The following is an 18886-nucleotide window of genomic DNA, read 5'->3' on the forward strand; positions in this document are numbered from 1 at the left end:
TTGGTCTTCACCCCAGTCGCCCGGCGCCGGCCCCTCGCGGGCAGCCCAGCCAAGCCGGGTGGGCCCCATCCCCTGCCCCGCCCCCTCCGCCCACCCATTGGCTCGCCCTGCGCCAGCCACCCGGCCGCCTCGCTGGGGTCCTCTCCCCCGAGCCGCCAGCGCCACCTCCCCTGGCCGTCTTCACCGCGCCCAGCACCGTGCCCGCCCCGCGCTGGCCCCCAGGGCCTCTGAGTGACTGGGAGGGGGCTCGGGCCGTCGGAACATGTGCACCTGCGCCTGCACACGGCTGCGGCCCCGCCCAGAGCTCGGAGGAGCCAGAGAGAGGAGCGGTGGGGGTGCCAGGGGCTGAGGTCAGAGCTTCTTCGGGAAGGGGAGAAGGTTCTGGAAACGGACGGCACTGACGGAGTGGGGGCCGGCGCTGTGGTGCAGCGGGTTAGGCCGCCGCCCGCGACACCAGCATCCCCGAGGGACACGGGTTCGAGTCCCGGCTGCTCCATTTCCACCCCAGCTCTCTGCTGTGGCCTGGGAAAGCAGGGGAGGATGGCCCAATACCCTGGGCGCCTGCACCCGCGTGGGAGACCCGGATGGAGCTCCTGGCTTCCGATCGGCACAGCTCCAGCCGTTGGGGCCAACTGGGGGGTGACCCAGCGGGTGGAAGACCTCCCTCTCCCCCCCCCTCCACCTCTCAAGTAAAAAGACCTGCAGAAAGGACAGGGTGGACACCCGCAGGCCCCACCCTCCGGGCGCAGAGCGGGGGAGGGGGTCTGAGCGCAGCGGGTGCACGCACGCCCCCCCACGCCCCGGACGGGAGCTAAGGCAGGCGGGGGACACAGCGCTTAGGAACAAAATTTATTCCAATTTAAAACAGTTCATTTCGGGAGAAAGATACGAAAAGTCGGCTTCGGGCGGCCCCGGGGCAGGGTGCGGGCTCCGGCCCGGGCCACAGCACATGCATGTCGGACGAGGATAAAAACGGCGCGGACGAATACTTAAATAGGCCGGGCCGAGCGGGGCGCGGCGGGGCAGCCCGGCGCAGGCACGGAGGCGGCCGCCAGGGGGCGCTGCGGGCGGCGGCCCCGTTCCCTTTGTGAGCCGGGCCCGCGGGCAGCACCAGCCGCTCCCGCCGCGGGGGCGGACGCTTGGCACGGAACGGGACCCCGCGCGCGCGGGGCGGCGGGGCCGTGGGGCCGCGTGGGGCCGAGTCCTCTCCGGGGCCGGGCCGGCGCCCCCCTCTCCCCCGCGATTGTGCAAAAAAAAAAAAAAAAAACCAAACCCACGAGGAGGGCGGGGCCGGCGGCGGCCGGGGTCTGGCTCAGTGCGCGGCCGCGCGTGCGCAAAGTGCGAGTGCGGGGAGCCGCCCGCGCTCGGACCGACCTGAGACCGGGCCGTGAGGCACTTCCGGGCGCGGGCGGGCCCTCACACCAGGTTATACTCCTTCAGGTTCAGCTGCAGGATCGTGTCCTTGACCGCCGCGAACACGAAGCGGATGTTCTCCGTGTCCGTGGCGCACGTGAAGTGCGAGTAGATGATCTTGTCGCTGTCGGGGTTCAGGTCCACGAACATCTTCAGGATGAACTCGCGCGCCGCCTGCGCGTCCCGCTGCGGCCCTGGGGGCGGCGGCAGGTGAGCGCCCGCCCGGCCACCCCACAAGCCCCGCCCCATCCCCGCCCACCGCCAGGCCCCGCCCCGGCCGCCAGGCCACCCCACAAGCCCCGCCCCATCCCTGCCCACCGCCAGGCCCCGCCCCGGCCACCAGGCCACCCCACAAGCCCCGCCCCATCCCCGCCCACCGCCAGGCCCCGCCCCGGCCGCCAGGCCACCCCACAAGTCCCGCCCCGGCCCCGCCCCACTGCCAGGCCCACCCAACCACCCCGGCCCGGCCCTCCAGGCCACCCCACAAGCCCCGCCCCATCCCCGCCCCCACCGCCAGGCCCCACCCAACCCCCCCAGCCCCGCCCCGGCCCTCCAGGCCCCGCCCCGGCCCTCCAGGCCCCGCCCCCGCGCACCGTCGAACTCGGAGAAGTAGTCCACCAGGTGCAAGTGCAGGCCCTTGTCCTCCAGCAGCCCCGACCGGCCCCCCAGGCCACCCCACAAGCCCCGCCCCCACCACCAGGCCCCACCCAAACCCCCAGCCCCGCCCCGGCCCTCCAGGCCCCACCCCGGCCCCGCCCCCGCGCACCATCGAACGCGGGGAAGTAGTCCACCAGGTGCGAGTGCAGGCCCTCGTCCTCCAGCAGCCCCGCCCCGGCCCCGCCCCGGCCCTCCAGGCCCCGCCCCGGCCCTCCAGGCCCCGCCCCGGCCCCGCCCCCGCGCACCGTCGAACTCGGGGAAGTAGTCCACCAGGTGCGAGTGCAGGCCCTCGTCCTCCAGCAGCCCCGCCCCGGCCCCGCCCCGGCCCCGCCCCCGCGCACCATCGAACGCGAGGTAGTAGTCCACCAGGTGCAAGTGCAGGCCCTCGTCCTCCGGCAGCCCCGCCCCGGCCCCGCCCCGGCCCTCCAGGCCCCGCCCCGGCCCCGCCCCCGCGCACCATCGAACGCGAGGTAGTAGTCCACCAGGTGCAAGTGCAGGCCCTCGTCCTCCGGCAGCCCCGCCCCGGCCCCGCCCCGGCCCTCCAGGCCCCGCCCCCGCGCACCGTCGAACTCGGGGAAGTAGTCCACCAGGTGCGAGTGCAGGCCCTCGTCCTCCGGCAGCCCCGCCCCGGCCCCGCCCCGGCCCTCCAGGCCCCGCCCCCACGCACCGTCGAACTCGGGGAAGTAGTCCACCAGGTGCGAGTGCAGGACCTTGTCCTCCAGCAGGTCCTTCTTGTTGAGGAAGAGGATGACGGAGGAGTTCTGGAACCAGGGGTAGGTGATGATGGTGCGGAACAGCGCCTTGCTCTCCTCCATGCGGTTCTGGGGACGGACGCGGCGGTCGGCAGGCGCTCGCCCCCCAGGCCCCCCAGGCCCCGCCCGCCCCGCCGCGCCCCGCCCCGCCCGCACCTCGTTGTCCGACTCCACCAGGACCTGGTCGTACTCGCTGAGGGCCACGAGGAACATGATGGACGTGACGTTCTCAAAGCAGTGGATCCACTTCCTCCGCTCGGACCGCTGGCCGCCCACGTCCACCATCCTGCAAGGCGACGGCGCGGCTGGAGGGCGGCGGCGGGCGGGGGGGGGTAGGAGGGAGCTCCCGCCCGCCGGCCCCGCCCCCGCTCGCTGGGGGAGCCCGGGCAGGGCAGGGGCCCGAGAGGCGAGGCGGGGCGCCCCGGCGGGCCTCGGCTTCACCATTCTGGGGGCACAGACCCCGGGAGAGGAGGCAGAGAGAGAACCGGGTGCACACAGGCCTGCCGGGGCGGACCCACGGTCTGCAGGGAGGGTGCTGAGGCACAGGTTCCCAGGGCCGGGAGGGCCCCCACCGCGGCAAGGGAGGGAGGCGGCGAGGGGGCCGGCGGGCGAAGCCCCGGACCGTGTGCCCCACCAGGCGCTGGGGGAGGCAGGCGCGGGCCGAAGCCCCGCCCCGTGTCCCCGGTGGAGCCGCCCCCGCCCGCGCGGGCACCTGAAGATGATGTTCTCCAGGTCGAAGGGGTACTCGATGATGCCGGTGGTGGGCACGCGCACGCGCAGCACGTCCTGCTGGGTGGGCAGGTAGCCCGAGGTGGCGATGCGGTCCACGTCCGACAGGTAGCTGCGGGGCGGGACGGGGCGGGGCTCAGCGGCGCCCAGGGCGGGGGCGGGGACCGGGATGGGCGGGGCCTCGTGGGGGGCGGGGGCTGGTGGCCGGGATGGGCGGGGCCTCGTGGGGGCGGGGACAGGCGGCCGGGATGGGTGGGGCCTCGTGGCGGGGGGCGGGGCACTCACTACTTGGCCGAGTCCGAGAGCTGGTACTCCCGCCGCCGGTCGTAGCACTCCTGGATGCCCGGGTCCTCCCACAGCGTCTTGATGGCGTGGACGTAGCGGTGCTCGAACGTCGTCACCTTCTCCACGTCCACCTCCCGGATCAGCAGCGCGTTCGCCTGGGGGGAGGGGGGCGGGGGGCCGGGGCTGGAACCGCCGACCGCAGCCCCGCGCGGCTCTCCACACACGCACCGGCGCCGAGGAAGCCTGGTCCCCAGCAGCCCTGTCTGCACCCCTCGCCCGAGACCCCCACGGGCCTGGGAGCGCCGAGCGGTCAGCGCCGGCGGAGCCCACAGCCACCGCGCAGGGCCCCAGCCCAGCCCACCTCCGGCGCGGCCGCAGCAGACCCAGGGGCGGGGCCTCCGAGCCAGCACGCACCCGGTGACACCAGAAACGGGGCAAACCCCTCCCCCGAACCAGGGCCGCAGGGCAAAGCCGACAGCGAGGCGGACCCTGCAGGGCTCACGGGTGCCCGCACCCTGACCAGAACTCCACCCCCACACCCCCATCCAGAGACCTGTCTACACACGCACCCCGTCCACACGGACGCCGCCCACGGAAGCTCCCGGCCCCAGCAGCCACAGCGGCCGCGCGGCGGGAAGGGACGGGACGGCTCCCGTCGGCGAGCACAGGAGCGCACCCGGGACACCGCGCAGGGGCGCGCGCCGCCCTCAGCGCCCCGCCCCCGGCGCCCCGCCCCTCGGCGCCCCGCCCCGCCCCCGGCCGCCCCGCCCCCTGGCCGCCCCGGCGCCCCGCCCCCGCCCCGCCCCCGCCCCGCCCCCGGCGCCCCGCCCCCGGCGCCCCGCCCTCACCTTGTTGTGCTCGTCCTTGTAGAGGATGCGCAGCGTGTCCATGGCGCGCACCATGGCCTGCATGGCGGTGAAGACGTTCTGGTAGACCAGCCTGGTGAAGCCGCGTTTGTCCTCCTCCGAGTAGCCGGCGCCGTGGATGATGCGCATCTGCTTGATGAACGTGCTCTTGCCGCTCTCGCCCGTGCCTGGGGGCGGGGCCGGAGCGCACTGAGCCCCGCCCCGCCCCGCCCCCGGCCCGCCCCGCCCGCGGGGTCCCCAGGAAGGGGCTGTCGCCTCACGGGCGCCCAGGGCGCCCATCTCTGGGCGGGCCAGGCTCCGCGGCCTCGTGGCCCGGCCCGCACACGCTGAGGACGGACGGCGCCTGGGGACGCCCGGGAGGAGGGGAGTGGACACGGGCAGCAGTGCTGGGGTCGCGACCTCCGCGCACACAGCCCGGCGGCTCTGTCCCCACGTGGAGCCAAGGCCGGGAGCCAGCCAGGCCCAGACGGCCCAGGGTTCCCGCGGCCCCAGGGCACTCTGCCACGGTGGAGCTGGCCGTGCCAGGCCGAGGGCGAGGCTCTGGGCAGCGCCTGGGCTGGCCACACCACCGGCGCGCGGTGGGCACCCAGCCGTGGCCGCACTGGCTCCCGGCTCCATGGCTGCTCCCAGCGGGCAGCCGCCCTCCTGACCCACCTGGCCCGGGGTCACTGCAGGCCGCAGGCCGCCCGGGCCCACAAGCGCCGGAACACCTGCCAGACGGAGACAGGGCCCGACTGCCCGTGCACGGCACGAGGCCCGCAGCAGGTGGACAGTTAACGCAGTGCGGCGGCGTCCGCCCGTGCACGCGACTGGCAGCGGGAGGGACGGAGCCGCCACACACAGCCCGCGTCCCACACAGCGACGGAGCCGCCACACACAGCCCGCGTCTGCAGAGGGGACCAGCAGGCCAGCGCCCATGCCACGCCCACGGCCAGAAGATGCCCCCTTGGGCTGGGGAGGCCCCGCCAGAGCCCCCCTGTGCAGCCAGGAGCCGCCCCCCCACGGGCCGGGCAGTGCAGGGAGGGCCGGCTCCCGAGGGCACAGCTGGTCCTCCCACGTCCCTCGAGGCATGCAGGGGCAGCCGTGCGGCACACGGCCTCTCCCGCCTCAGCAGCTCGCGGTGCGGACAACGTGGCCACGCCCACAGCCGCTCACCAGAGCCCCGGCCCCCACACCCCCTGCCCCTCACCAGCCCAGCTCCCCCAGAACAAGGTTCGGGGAGGACCCCCAGCCCACGGGGCCTGAGCAGCCTGTGCGGACCCCGCGGACGCGACGCCGGGCCACGGCCCCTGCTGACCCTGGGGTGCAGCACGGGGGTCCAGCAAGGGAACCCCCACCCAAGGGGGCACCTGCCGGGGTGCACAGACTGTGCCCAGCCAGCCTGCGGGAAGGAGGCGGCGCCGTGCAGAGCCGGCAGGGCTGTCGGTGTCCGCGGACCCCAGGGCTGAGGTCAGCACCGCACCCTGAGTTCCCGTGTCAGTCCTGGGCCTGAGGTGGCCTCCTGGCCAGGCCCCCGAGCCAGACGCTGCAGAACGGGGGTCCCGAGGCCGGACCACCCAGACGTGCACGTGCAGCAGCCATGATCCAGCTGAGACCGGCGCGGGCGGACAGGTGCCAGTGGAGCCAGCGCCCAGGCCGGGCAGGGACCCACCCGCGGCTCCCGCTGGACGCTGGCAAGACCGAGGCCGCACGGCCACCAGCTGCTGGCCGCGCACAGATGCGGTCTCATCGGTCAGCCCGGCCTGAGGGAGGAACCCCGCAGAGGGTCCCCCGGTGCCGGCGGCACCATCCCAGCTGCCGGGGGCTGCAAGACGGAGACGCCAGCAGCCCCAGGGCCCCCGGGCCGCGCAGCCTCGGCAGGGCCGAGCTCACCACCCAGCTGTGTCCCCGAGACGGGACACCTGGCAGGAGGCCCGCCTGCCCAGCTCGCCCCCCACCAGCACAGAGGCTGGGAGGAGACCATCCATGGGGGGCGCACTCGGGCACCAGGAAGCCCGGACCCCACTCTGGTCCGGAACCCCCAGCGCCTGCAGGGAGGGCGACGGTCAGCGCCCGGCCCCTCCAGTGCCGCCCCGGATGCCGGGTCGCAGCTCAGGCCAGCCCTGGGGGTCAGAACCCGTAACGAAGCCGAGGCTCAGCGGGCCAGGCCGCCGTGGCCCCGCCCGCCGTGACCCCTGGCCTCGCAATGGCCACCTGGGAAAGTCGGGGCGATCGGCTCCATCCCACAGAAGGGAAAGCCGAGCCCTGGGAGGGACGAGCGCCAGCTCTCGGCCACTGCCTCTCAGGGCCATGGGCGGCTGCGCCGGGCCAGCTCCCCCCAGGCTCCCAGCGCGCGCCCCGAGGCCACCGTCCCGTCAGGAGAGAAACTAGGGCTGGACGTCGCTTTCCACACCGCCCACCGCGAAGGGATGGGGGAGGGGTGGAGGCAGGGGCTGCGGAGCCCCGAGACAGAGCACCCCCCTCCCCTCCCTGGCAGAGGGACCTACGGAGCCAGAGAAGTCGCAGGGGCTCATGGGGGTCTGGCGGCGCTCCTGGCAGGGCAGGGCCAGGGACGACGCCCCACATCCTGCAGTGCGCAGACCACAAGCTGCCCCCACGTCCACAGCACCAGAGGGACAGCCCACCCCACAGACAGGCCCGGGAGGCACAGCCACGCGTCCTGACCAGGTGCACTACGGGCCCGGGAGCCCACGGCCGCGCGTCCTGACCAGGTGCACTACGGGCCCGGAGCCCACGGCCGCGCGTCCTGACCAGGTGCACTACGGGCCCGGAGCCCACGGCCGCACGTCCTGACCAGGTGCACTACGGGCCCGGAGCCCACAGCCGCGCGTCCTGACCAGGTGCACTACGGGCCCGGGAGCCCACGGCCGCGCGTCCTGACCAGGTGCACTACGGGCCCGGGAGCCCACGGCCGCGCGTCCTGACCAGGTGCACTACGGGCCCGGAGCCCACGGCCGCGCGTCCTGACCAGGTGCACTACGGGCCCGGAGCCCACGGCCGCGCGTCCTGACCAGGTGCACTACGGGCCCGGAGCCCACGGCCGCGCGTCCTGACCAGGTGCACTACGGGCCCGGAGCCCACGGCCGCGCGTCCTGACCAGGTGCACTACGGGCCCGGAGCCCACGGCCGCGCGTCCTGACCAGGTGCACTACGGGCCCGGAGCCCACGGCCGCGCGTCCTGACCAGGTGCACTACGGGCCCGGAGCCCACGGCCGCGCGTCCTGACCAGGTGCACTACGGGCCCGGAGCCCACGGCCGCGCGTCCTGACCAGGTGCACTACGGGCCCGGAGCCCACGGCCGCGCGTCCTGACCAGGTGCACTACGGGCCCGGAGCCCACGGCTGCGCGTCCTGACCAGGTGCACTATGGGCCGGAGCCCACGGCTGCGCGTCCTGACCAGGTGCACTATGGGCCGGAGCCCACGGCCGTGCGTCCTGACCAGGTGCACGCGTCTGCCACCCTGGGGAAAGCGAGACGCAGACCTACAGTGCCAGCCGCGGGGGCGGCTAAGGGCTCAGAACCAGCATCCCCGGCGCCCAAACCTGCCCGGGCCAGGAAGGGCTGGCCGCCCCGTCCACCCGTGCCCTGGTGGAAGTCACCAGAGTGAAAAGCCAGCTGGGCCCTCGATGCAGGCAGAGGGGGTCTGGGCCAGGCCCCGGGGATGCACCTGTGCCCCCAACCGCAGGCCCCGGGGACAGCGACTCCACGAGGCCCAGAGCCCGGCCCGGCCCCACTCCACAGGCAGGGGCACCCTGCGGGGGTCCCCCCCTCCGTCCACTGGTGAGGGACACGCGGCCGCTCGCTCCGCCCCGACGCCCTGGCAATCAGAAAGCGAAAGCCCCTGTGGTTAAATATCGGCGGGAAGCGCTTCCCCTGCTCCGACCACAGCGGCCGAGCCGGCCGGGGCAGGAGGCCCCGGGGGACAAGCCTCAGAGCCCCGCACACGCAGCCGCGACGGCGCCACCAGGGCCCTGACCCGCCCCTCCCCAGGGCGCAGCCCCGCCAGCCCACAGTGAACGTGAACACTCGGGAGGACCCGGGCCATGAGCCCGGCCCGGGGAGGCCACGCAGGGAGCTCAGCCGTGGCCTGCCCCGCCACACCCACCCCACGCCGGATCCCGGCCTCTCCCCGGCCCGGTGGGGCCGTGCAGGGCAGACAGGAAGCCCCGCACGAGGCAGCTTTATTTAGAAGCACAGCCAGGCCGGCGCTGGGCCTCCCCGGGCGGGGCTCCCACGGAAGGCCCGAGCTCTCCAACCACAAACCTGTGAGGGACGGAGCAGGGGCCTCCCCGGGCGGGGCTCCCACAGCCCGAACCTCCCGTGGGGCCCGCACGCGGCAGGGGGGCAGCGCCTGGCACGCAGGCTCAAAGCGTGCGCCACCCGCGAGTCACGCGTGCGGATCCGCATCCGTGTGCCGAGGGCTGCGCACACACGGAGGGCTCTGGCGGCACCAAGGAGGGTTCCCCTGAGCCGGCGCGAGCGCCCAGCCCAGCGTCAGGACGCCACGCGCACCGCGCTCCGCCCCGGACCCGGACGGAGCCCCTGGCTCGGGCTGGCCCAGCCCTGGCGGCCCCGGCATCTGGGCGTGGACCAGCAGACGGGAGCGCCCTGCGTCTCCGTCGCTTTGCTTTTCAAATAATCAATGAAATAAATAGAAATTCACGACCAAGCAATCTAGGGCGAGCACGCGTCTCACGCTGTCCACGCTGCCGCTCGGCGGAGGCGCGCACACGGCGCCCCCGCCGGCTTACGTGGGAGCCGGTTCCAGTCCGGCTGCTCCGTTTCCGACCCCACCCCCTGCTAGTGCGCCTGGGAAGGCAGCGGTCCCGGCTCCTGGCTGTGGCCTGGCCCAGCCCCGGTCATCGCGGGCACTTGGGGAGTGACCCAGCGGATGGAGGACCTGGCTCTGTAACTCTGCTCCTCAAATCCATCAATCAATCTTAAAACACAGGAAGCAACGCTGGTCCCGCCTCCCAAGGGATCCTGGGTGTCACCCGCGGCTGTCGCGAGGCGACCTCCATGCATGGAGTTGACGGCGGCCGGGACGCGGTCCCGCCCCAGGGAAGGACCCGGCCCCCAAGTCCACAGCGGCTGGAACCCGGCCGTGAGCAGCAGAGTCCGGGGGGAAGGGCTTCGGGACCAGAGAAGCACCCACGGTCCCCCGCAGGGGCACTGGAGACCCCCCCCCGGCCCGCAGGTGTGAGCTCCCGCAGCCTGGGGAGGTGGGCTTCTGGAGGGAGCCCCACACCTGCCCTCAGGTGCCGCAGGGGCGCAGCCGCGGGGGGCAGGGGCAGGGGCGCGGGAGTGGGGGGCAGGGGTGGGGACTGGGGCGCAGCTGCGGGGGCGGGGGCACGGGGCAGGGGCGGGGGGCGGGGGCGTAGCCAACCCCGCACAGCCTCCGGTACAGCCCTGCACCAGGGCAACCTGAGCCCACCCTCAACTTGCCCCCCGCAGACGGGTCCGGCAGCACACGCAGGGCCGGCTCTGGGCCCGAGGCTGCTCGGGTGGGAGGTTTCCGGGGGGGGGGTCTCTCTCTGGCTGGCAAGGCTCAGGGCCTGGCCCGCCTGCGCTCCTGGGGCGTCTGTGGGGGGCCCGGGGGCCCGCGAGCCCACATCCTCTGCCCGGCTGCCCGCTGGCCACTCCTGGACGCAGCGGCCTCCCGCACGTGCGCACACTCCCCACCCCCCACCCCACCCCCTGTCAGGCAGGGGTTCCCACGGGGCGGGAGGGTGAGGGCTGGGCCATCAGCACTGGGCTGCGCCCCTGAACCCCGGTCAGCCTCAAGTCCAAAGCGCAGGCTCCAAGCCTGGGTGTGGGCAGGAGAGGGGGTGGGGGTGGGGCGGGGGCTGGAGGCCACAGGGCCACGGGGCCAGGCTGTCCTCACATCCTCACGACCGAGGTCCTCGCTAACGCCCACCCCACAGCCCACCACCGGCTGCAGGAGCCGGCCAGTGCCAGGCTGCCCCCCAGTGCCGCGCTGTCCCCCAGTGCCAGGCTGCCCCCAGTGCCAGGCTGTCCCCCAGTGCCAGGCTGTCCCCCAGTGCCGCGCTGTCCCCCAGTGCCAGGCTGCCCCCAGTGCCAGGCTGTCCCCCAGTGCTAGGCTGTCCCCCAGAGCCAGGCTGTCCCCCAGTGCCGCGCTGTCCCCCAGTGCCAGGCTGTCCCCAGTGCCAGGCTGCCCCCAGTGCCAGGCTGTCCCCCAGTGCCGCGCTGTCCCCCAGTGCCGCGCTGTCCCCCAGTGCCAGGCTGTCCCCCAGTGCCAGGCTGTCCCCCAGTGCCGCGCTGTCCCCCAGTGCCAGGCTGTCCCCCAGTGCCGCGCTGTCCCCCAGTGCCAGGCTGTCCCCCAGTGCCAGGCTGTCCCCAGAGCCAGGCTGTCCCCAGTGTCGCGCTGTCCCCCAGTGCCAGGCTGTCCCCAGTGCCGCGCTGTCCCCCAGTGCCAGGCTGTCCCCCAGTGCCACGGTGTCCCCAGTGCCAGGCTGCCCCCAGTGCCAGGCTGTCCCCAGTGTCGCGCTGTCCCCCAGTGCCAGGCTGTCCCCAGTGCCGCGCTGTCCCCCAGTGCCAGGCTGTCCCCCAGTGCCACGGTGTCCCCAGTGCCAGGCTGCCCCCAGTGCCAGGCTGTCCCCCAGTGCCAGGCTGTCCCCAGTGCCGCGCTGTCCCCCAGTGCCAGGCTGCCCCCCAGTGCCAGGCTGTCCCCAGTGCCATGTGGGGCCCCCACAAGTGTCTGGCGCCCTCAGTGCCAACCTCAGGACGGGACCCTGCGCAGACAGACCAGAGCTGCGCTCCCCCAGCCAGGGCCACGCCTGGGGGCACCCCCACCCCGTGTGCGCCCTCCGGAGAGGTGGGGGCCTCTGTTTTGTAAACCCCTACGGGCTCCTTATTTGAGGTGACAACACACATGACAGACGGGCGCCCTGGCTCCCAGGAACAGGTGCGCCTTGGAGACAGGGGCGGGGCGGGAGAGCTGGGAGTGGGGGCCACTCCTCGGGACAGCAGCGCCCCGGCTCCCGCCGAGACCTGGGCCAGGCTGGGGTCCACCTGGCGGGGGGGGGTCGGCTCCTCCCGCAGGGCGCTTGGCCCGGGGTTCCCCTCAGAGGCCGGGGTCGGGGGAGCCCAGAGGGTCTCTGGAGGGGGCGGGCCCGCTGCACCTGCCAGGAGGCGAGTGGGCTACACGTGGCCCCGGGGTCTGCCCCGAGCGGGGAGCAGATTCTGCTGGACCCGGGGCCCGGGCTGGACAGCAGAGCCGGGGCAGCGCCGGGGGCAGGTTCTGGGGGACGCGGGGGCCCGGCCTGGTCAGCAGAGCAGGGAGCAGAACCGGGGACAGCACCGGGGGCAGGATCTGGGGGACCAGACGGCAGGTTCTAGGGGACCCGCGGGCAGGTTCTGGGAGACCTGGGGGCCCGGGCTGGACAGCAGAGCTGGGGCAGCGCCGGGGGCAGGATCTGGGGGACTGGACGGCAGGTTCTAGGGGAACCGCGGGCAGGTCTGGGGGACCTGGGGGCCCGGGCTGGACAGCAGAGCCGGGGTAGCGACGGGGGCAGGTGCTGGGGCGCCCAGGGCAGGTTCTGGGGGGCCCGCGGGCAAGTTCTGGGAGACCTGGGGGCCCGGGCTGGACAGCAGAGCCGGGGTAGCGACGGGGGCAGGTGCTGGGGGCCCGGGGCAGGTGCTGGGGGCCCGGGCAGGTGCTGGGTGCCCGGGACAGGTTCGCGGGGACAGGACGGCAGGTGCTGGGGCGCCCGGGGCAGGTTCTGGGGGACCCGCGGGCAGGTGCTGGGGGCCCGGGCAGGTTCTGGGGGCCGGGGCAGGTTCTGGGGACAGGACGGCAGGTTCTGGGCGCCCGAGCAGGTGCTGGGGGACAGGACGGCAGGTGCTGGGGGCCCGGGGCAGGTGCTGGGGGACAGGACAGCAGGTGCTGGGGGACAGGACGGCAGGTTCTGGGGCCCGGGGCAGGTTCTGGGGGACAGGACAGCAGGTGCTGGGGCCTGGGACAGGTTCTCGGGGACAGGACGGCAGGTTCTGGGGGACAGGACGGCAGGTTCTGGGGCCCGGGGCAGGTGCTGGGCGCCCGGGGCAGGTTCTCGGGGACAGGACGGCAGGTTCTGGGGCCCGGGGCAGGTGCTGGGGACAGGACGGCAGGTGCTGGGGACAGGACGGCAGGTGCTGGGCGCCCGGGACAGGTTCGCGGGGACAGGACGGCAGGTGCTGGGCGCTCGGACAGGCTCGCGGGGACCCCCGGCGGCCCCGGCGCCCGCACTCACCGAGCAGCAGCAGTTTGAGCTCCCGCCGCGCGTCGCGCTTGTCCCGCCGCAGCTGCTTCTCGATCTCGGCGTTGATGCGCTTCGACTCCTTCACCTCGTCGCTCAGGCAGCACGCCATCATGGACTCCAGAGTCATCGTCCCGGCCCCGGCCCCGGCCCCGGCCGCCCCCGCGCCCCGCCGCCCCGGCCGGAGCCGCCGCCGCCGCCGCCCGCCTCGGCCTCGGCCCGGGCCGGCCCCGCCGCCGCCGCCGCCGCCGCCCGCGCGCCGCCGGCCTCTACTCGGGCCGCGCCGGCCGCGCACCCGCCCGCGCCCGCGCCCGCGCCCCGCAGCCGCCGCCGCCGCCGCCAACCGCAGCCGCCGCGACCGAGCGCCAGCGCCGCACAACCTAGCCCGCGGCGGGCGCGGCGGCGACGGGCAGGCGGGGCAGCCAATGGGAGGAGCCGGCGGCCCGGCGCGCGCGGCGGGGGCGGGCCTCAGGGCGCCGGCCTGGGCGGGGCCTGGCGCGGGGGGCGGGGCGCCGCCGTTAGGTTGCGCCGACGTGGGAAGGGGACGCGCGGCCGGGCTGCGGGGCGGGGCCGCCCGGGATTGTGGGAACGTGGCGGACCCGGCGGCCGGCTCGGCGCCGCTCGGCTCTCCTCGGGCGCGCTCGGGGCCGGTCCTGGACGAAGCGTTCATGGGCCACCTACTGTACACTGGGCATTCACGCAGCACGTGCTGCACACCTGACACAAGGCCAGGCACTAACGAGGCACCTGCTGCATGCCAGCCGTGGACCAGGCACGAAGGCAGCACCTGCTGTATACACCGGACAGGGCGAGCAACAGCTTGGGACCTGCTGTATGCGTGTGCCACAGTCCAAGCATTAACACAGCTGTGGGCCAGGGATGGCTAGGCACTAATGTGGCACCAGGTATGCGTATAGAGGAAGACAGGTAGGCAGACAAGGGCTGAGTGTTAATGCAGTGCCTGCTGTATACCAGGTCCCGCCTGAACCCTTTTAACCGACCCGGTCCGGCTGGGTCCCCTAGAACGGGACTTGAGGAAGTCCGGTGATGGTCAGCCTCGTCTGGCTGCCTCATCTGGGTGCCGCCCATCAGCTCAACATGACTTGGTGGGGGAGCGGGACTGGCGGTCAGCGCAGAGGTTAAGTGGCCTCTTGGGGGTCCCTGTGCCCCTTGCTCTGCAGCCCTTGCTCACGCGCACCCTGGGAGGCAGCAGCGCTGGCCGGAGGAGCTGGGTCCCCCACCACGCATGCGGGAGCCCCGGAGGGAGTCCCAGCCCCTCACTTTGGCCTGGCCCAGCCCTGACCAGCAGACAGCATCAGCAGGGACTCGAACCGGCGCCCATGGGGGATGTCAGGGTCATAGGCAGCGGCTGAACGCCCTAGGCCACTGTGCCGGCCCCTACAAGCTGAAATTTTAAAAAACTAACTAACTAAATAAATAAATAAAAACACAGTATTTGGGAACCATGAAAACGTGTGAGAAGCCAGAGCAGGGCGCCCCGGCCCGCCCCGGGCAGGGAGCTACGAAGTATCCAGTAGGGGAGCGCTGCCCCGCCCCTCCGCAGGAGCCCACAGCCGGGCCAGGCACCCAGCAGGTGCTCACCCCCCAGAGGGCGAAGTCTCCCCCGGGGGGACCCTGGCCTCCCCTATCTGCCCATCAGGGTGTGGGGGGCCGGTCGAAGTCTGCATTTATTGCTTGATCAGATGAGCCCAGCCGGGGCAGGGGGCCCCTGAGCTCCCCCCACCACACCCCGCACATCCATCAACGCCCTTCGCCCAGAACCTGCAGCTGGGGACACAGTGAAAAACCCCGGTCGGGGGGCGCCCGCCGCCGCCCCCGCCCATCCCGGCTGCCCCCCCCCCCAGGCAGAGCCGCGCCTGTCACCTTATCTCACTCCTGGCTCCCCCACCGCCTCCCCCTGGTGTGCAGTAGGCACTCAATAAGTGGGTGCACAGGAGAAAGTTCCGGCGCTGACCCACGAAGCTGCACTCGGCCGTTTGCTCACTGGATAGGCAGAGTTTGGGCCGGCGCTGTGGTTAGCAGCAGAGGCAGCCGCCCGAGGCGCCGGTTCGAGTCCCGGCTGCTCTGCGTCAGACCCGGCTCCCTGCTGAAGGCCCTGGGACGGCAGTGGAGGGCTCCTGGCTCCCGGCCTCAGCCTGCCCGACCCTGGCCATGGTGGCCATCTGGGGAGTGACCCAGCAGACGGGGCACCTGTGTCTGTGTGTGCGTGTCTGTGTGCATGCGTGTGCGTGCGTGTGTGTGCGTGTGCGCCTGCGTGCCTACCTTTCAAATCAATAAATAATAAAGAAAGGCAGAGGGAGACACACAGAGACGTCTTCCATCCCCTGGTCACTCCCCAAATGGCCACAACGGATGGCGCTGGGCCAGACTGAAGCCAGGAGCCGGGAGCTCCCTCAGGGTCTCCCCCGCGGGTGCAGGGCCCCCAGCACTCGGGCCATCGTCCACTGCGCTCTCCCAGGCCACAGCAGGGAGCTGGATCAGAAGTGGAGCAGCCGGGACTTGAACCTGCGCCCTGCTACGTGACGCCGCTGTGGCAGGCGAGGACTTAACCCACCGACCACAGTGCTCGCTACAGGGGCTCTGGGTACCCCTGGGGCTGCAGCTGAGCCTGGTGCAGGGGGCAGCAGAGGGGATGGGGCCGGCGCTGTGGCAGAGTGGGCTAAGCCTCTGCCTGCAGCACCAGCATCCCACATGGGCGCTGGTTCGAGTCCCGGCTGCTCCACTTCCCATCCAGCTCCCTGCTGTGGCCTGGGAGAGCAGTGGACGATGGCCCAAGCCCTTGGGCCCCTGCACCCGCGTGGGAGACCCGGATGGAGCTCCTGGCCCCTGGCTTCCGCCTAGCCCTCCTCCGGCCATTGTGGCCATCTGGGGAGTGAACCAGAGAATGGAAGACCTCTCTCTCTCTCTCTCTCTCTCTCTCTCTCTCTAACTCTGCCTCTCAAACAAAATGTTAAAAAGAAGCAGTGTGTGGGGGTCAGGGTCCAGCAGTGCCCGCAGGGAGAGGGCAGGAGGGGGCGCAGGAGATAGTCCGAGCCCGGCTGCCCCACCCAGAGGCCCCGGAGATAAAGCACAGACCGCCCCTCCCTGCCCCTGGCCGTGGCCTCCTGGACCCGGAGGAGCCGGGTTTTATGAGGGGTCCAAGGCCAGGGCGAGGCAGGCCGGCAGCCTGAGGGGGCGAGGGTCAGCGGCCTCTGCGGGGGCGCCTGGCCCCATCTCAGCCAGCTCCCGGCGCATGCGCACCCGGGGGGCTGCGGTGCCGGCTCCCGCCTGGCTGCTGTGGGCATTTGGGGAGTGAACCACGCCCGCCAGAGCGGGGGGAGGGGTCCAGCGCGCAGGACGGGCAAAAACTGTGCCAAGCAGACGGCAAGCCCCGTGGCAAAGGCCAGACCGTGCCCCGCGTCCACGCGGGAGGAAGAGAAGCCGCGGGGGGGGGACACTCCACGAGGGGGTGTGGCCGAGTGCCAATCAAACGAGACGCGAGGGCTGGGCCAGGCCACGGCCAGGAGCTACATCCGGGTCTCCCGCGCAGGTGCAGGGCCCAAGCCTGGGCCGTCAGGGCTGCCCCCAGGCCATCGGCAGGGAGCCGAGCCTCGAACCCGGGCCCCGTGCTGCAGGCTGCGCGTCCCAGGCGGGGTCTCCCCCAGCACACGCGCGCCCCCGCCTGGCTGACGCGAGCGGACGCTGTCGGAGCCCTTGCCCCTCGCGGCCTCTGCCCGGCTGCTCTCCTTGAGCGCGCGCTGAGCCTTTACTCACCGGAACTGGATGAAGATGCCAGGCCACAACCAGCGGGAAAGGGGCGGCGCTGCGGTGCAGCCTACACCTGGGGCGCCGGTTCGAGTCCCGGCTGCGCCACTTCCCATCCGGCTCCCTGCTGTGGCCTGGGAAAGCAGTAGAAGATGGCCCGAGTCCCTGGGCCCCTGCACCCGCGTGGGAGACCCGGAGGGAGTTCCTGGCTCCTGGCTTCGGCTCGGCACAGCTCCAGCCATTGTGGCCACTTGGGGAGTGACCCAGCGGATGGGAGACCTCTCTCTCTCTCTCTGTCTCTCTCACTCTGCCTTTCAAACATGTAAATATTTTAAGTGTGCAAATCCTGCACGTGTACAGCCGCTGGAACATTCCTGCTGCGTGGATGCCCCCGGGGACACGGAACCACGTCCAGCCACAGCTCTGACGTCAGACAGGGGTGCCCCGGTGCAGGGGGGAGCCGGGGACGCTGCCCTACACCCCGCAATGCGCAGGGCGGCCCCAGCGTCCACAGCGGCAGGCAGCAGGGGTCACGGCCCACGCAAGGCAGCGGGTCTCGGGTGACAGGTCCCTGGGGGTCCAAGGAACCGCGTGCGGCGGGGGCCGGCCCAGCCTGTCCAAGCTGGGGGAACGCCGGCTCCCTTCCCGCATCGCCCACGGCGCCGCCAGATGCTGGGAGACGCTGCCCCCGTGTGGACGCAGGTGGAACCGCAACCGGCAGCACCAGCCGCGCGCAAGTGGGGGTGGGGAGGCCCACGCGTGTTCTTTGCCCCCTGGGCCACATTGCAAGTCGGCGCTGCCCAGCGCAGTGGCCAAAACATGCATCTCTCATTTCATTTTCATTAAGTGCAGAAATTAGAATCTCTGTGTGGCTGGAGAAGTGTGTCCACCCCCGCCATGTGGCCGTCTGGGGCCAGATGGCCCTTGGGGGGACCCTGGCCCTGCAGAGTGCTGGCCGCATCCCTGGTAGTCACCCACTCCACGCCAACAGCACCCCGAGCCCTGTGACAGCCACCCCCAGACATGGCCAAGCGCCGGTACCAACCAGTCCTCCCTGGCTGAGCAGCCCTGTTCTAGAATGTTCTAGAATGTTCCAGGGCCACGGCTCACCACAGAACACAATCCGATGATGAGAGTGTCGAATGCCCAGGCTGGCCCATGGGTTTGGCATGTTTTAAATTTCCTCTTCTTCCCATTTGAAAATTTTAAAATATTTATTTGAAAGGCAGAATTACGGGGCAGGGGGTCTTCCATCCGCTGGTTCACTCCTCAGATGGCCGCATCCGCCAGAGCTCCATCCGGGTCTCCCACGCAGGTGCAGGGGCCCAAGGACCTGGGCCATCGTCCACTGCTTTCCCAGGCCACAGCAGAGAGCTGGACCGGAAGTGGAGCAGCCGGGACTCGAACCAGTGCCCATGGGGGATGCAGGTGACCCAGGAGCAGGCGGCGGCCTCACCCGCTGCGCCACAGCCACAGCGCCGGCGCGTGTGGACCCCGGCTGGCACCCGCTGCCCCAGGCCCTGACATCGCGCCCACTCCCCGGGTGAGCGAGTGAGGGTCCGAGGGGACCAGGGCCCCGGGCTCTCGCCCCCACACCTGCCCCCAGCGAGGGCTCCTCCTGCTGGCACAGATCCCGCCCACTGCACAGACGGGGACGCGGGGCCCAGGCGAGGAAGGGCTGTGCAGCCCCAGAGCGAGGGCCGAGCCCACCTCCGCCTGCGTCCACCCGCGTCCGCCCGCCTCCCACGGACCCGGCGCCCCCCCCCCCTCTGGCTGCCTGTGGTCAGCGCTCCAGGGCGCCGTGGCCACGCCCACTCCCTCCTGAGCCACTGAGGGATGAACCCTTGCGCAGGTGCGTCTGGTAGGCGATGTAGTTTGGTGCCAAAAGGGCTTTGAGGGGCGGCGCTGTGGCAGAGCGGGTTAAGCCACGTATGTGGTGCCGGCATCCCAGACGGGCGCCGGTTCGAGTCCCGGCTGCTCCACGTCCCAACCAGCTCCCTGCTGTGGCCTGGGAGAGCAGTGGACGATGGCCCAGGTCCTCGGGCCCCTGCACCCGCGTGGGAGACCCGGATGGAGCTCCTGGTTTCGGATCGGCGCAGCTCCGGCCGTTGCGGCCATCTGGGGAGTGACCCAGCGGATGGAAGACCTCTCCCTCTCACTC

At 72.6% G+C, this 18886-nt stretch overlaps 1 protein-coding gene across 1 annotated transcript; it reads right to left on the minus strand.

The window, feature by feature from the left end:
- Positions 1-834: 834 nt before the first annotated feature.
- GNA11 (G protein subunit alpha 11) lies at positions 835-13362 on the minus strand. The gene is made up of 7 exons (XM_070058628.2): positions 12955-13362; positions 4685-4869; positions 3837-3991; positions 3535-3663; positions 2979-3108; positions 2738-2891; positions 835-1607 (listed from the first exon to the last, which is right to left on the minus strand). Exons 1-7 carry the CDS (start codon positions 13088-13090, stop codon positions 1417-1419), a joined length of 1080 nt encoding a protein of 359 aa, XP_069914729.1. The 5' UTR covers positions 13091-13362; the 3' UTR covers positions 835-1416.
- Between the last annotated feature and the right edge of the window lie 5524 nt (positions 13363-18886).

This window comes from Oryctolagus cuniculus, chromosome 16 (genome assembly GCF_051225735.1).
Source record: "Oryctolagus cuniculus isolate XC-2025 breed Fujian yellow rabbit chromosome 16, ASM5122573v1, whole genome shotgun sequence".
Classification (NCBI taxonomy): domain Eukaryota; kingdom Metazoa; phylum Chordata; class Mammalia; order Lagomorpha; family Leporidae; genus Oryctolagus; species Oryctolagus cuniculus.

What these genes read in the sequence shown, in the direction of transcription:
- GNA11 (XM_070058628.2), bottom strand. Translation starts at nt 13,090, where the DNA reads ATGACTCTGGAGTCCATGATGGCGTGCTGCCTGAGCGACGAGGTGAAG. An exon ending in GCTCAAACTGCTGCTGCTCG is followed by an intron (nt 4,870 to 12,954) that starts GTGAGTGCGGGC and finishes CCCCGCCCCCAG; the next exon opens with GCACGGGCGAGAGCGGCAAG. An exon ending in CTGGAGAACATCATCTTCAG is followed by an intron (nt 3,109 to 3,534) that starts GTGCCCGCGCGG and finishes GTCGCCTTGCAG; the next exon opens with GATGGTGGACGTGGGCGGCC.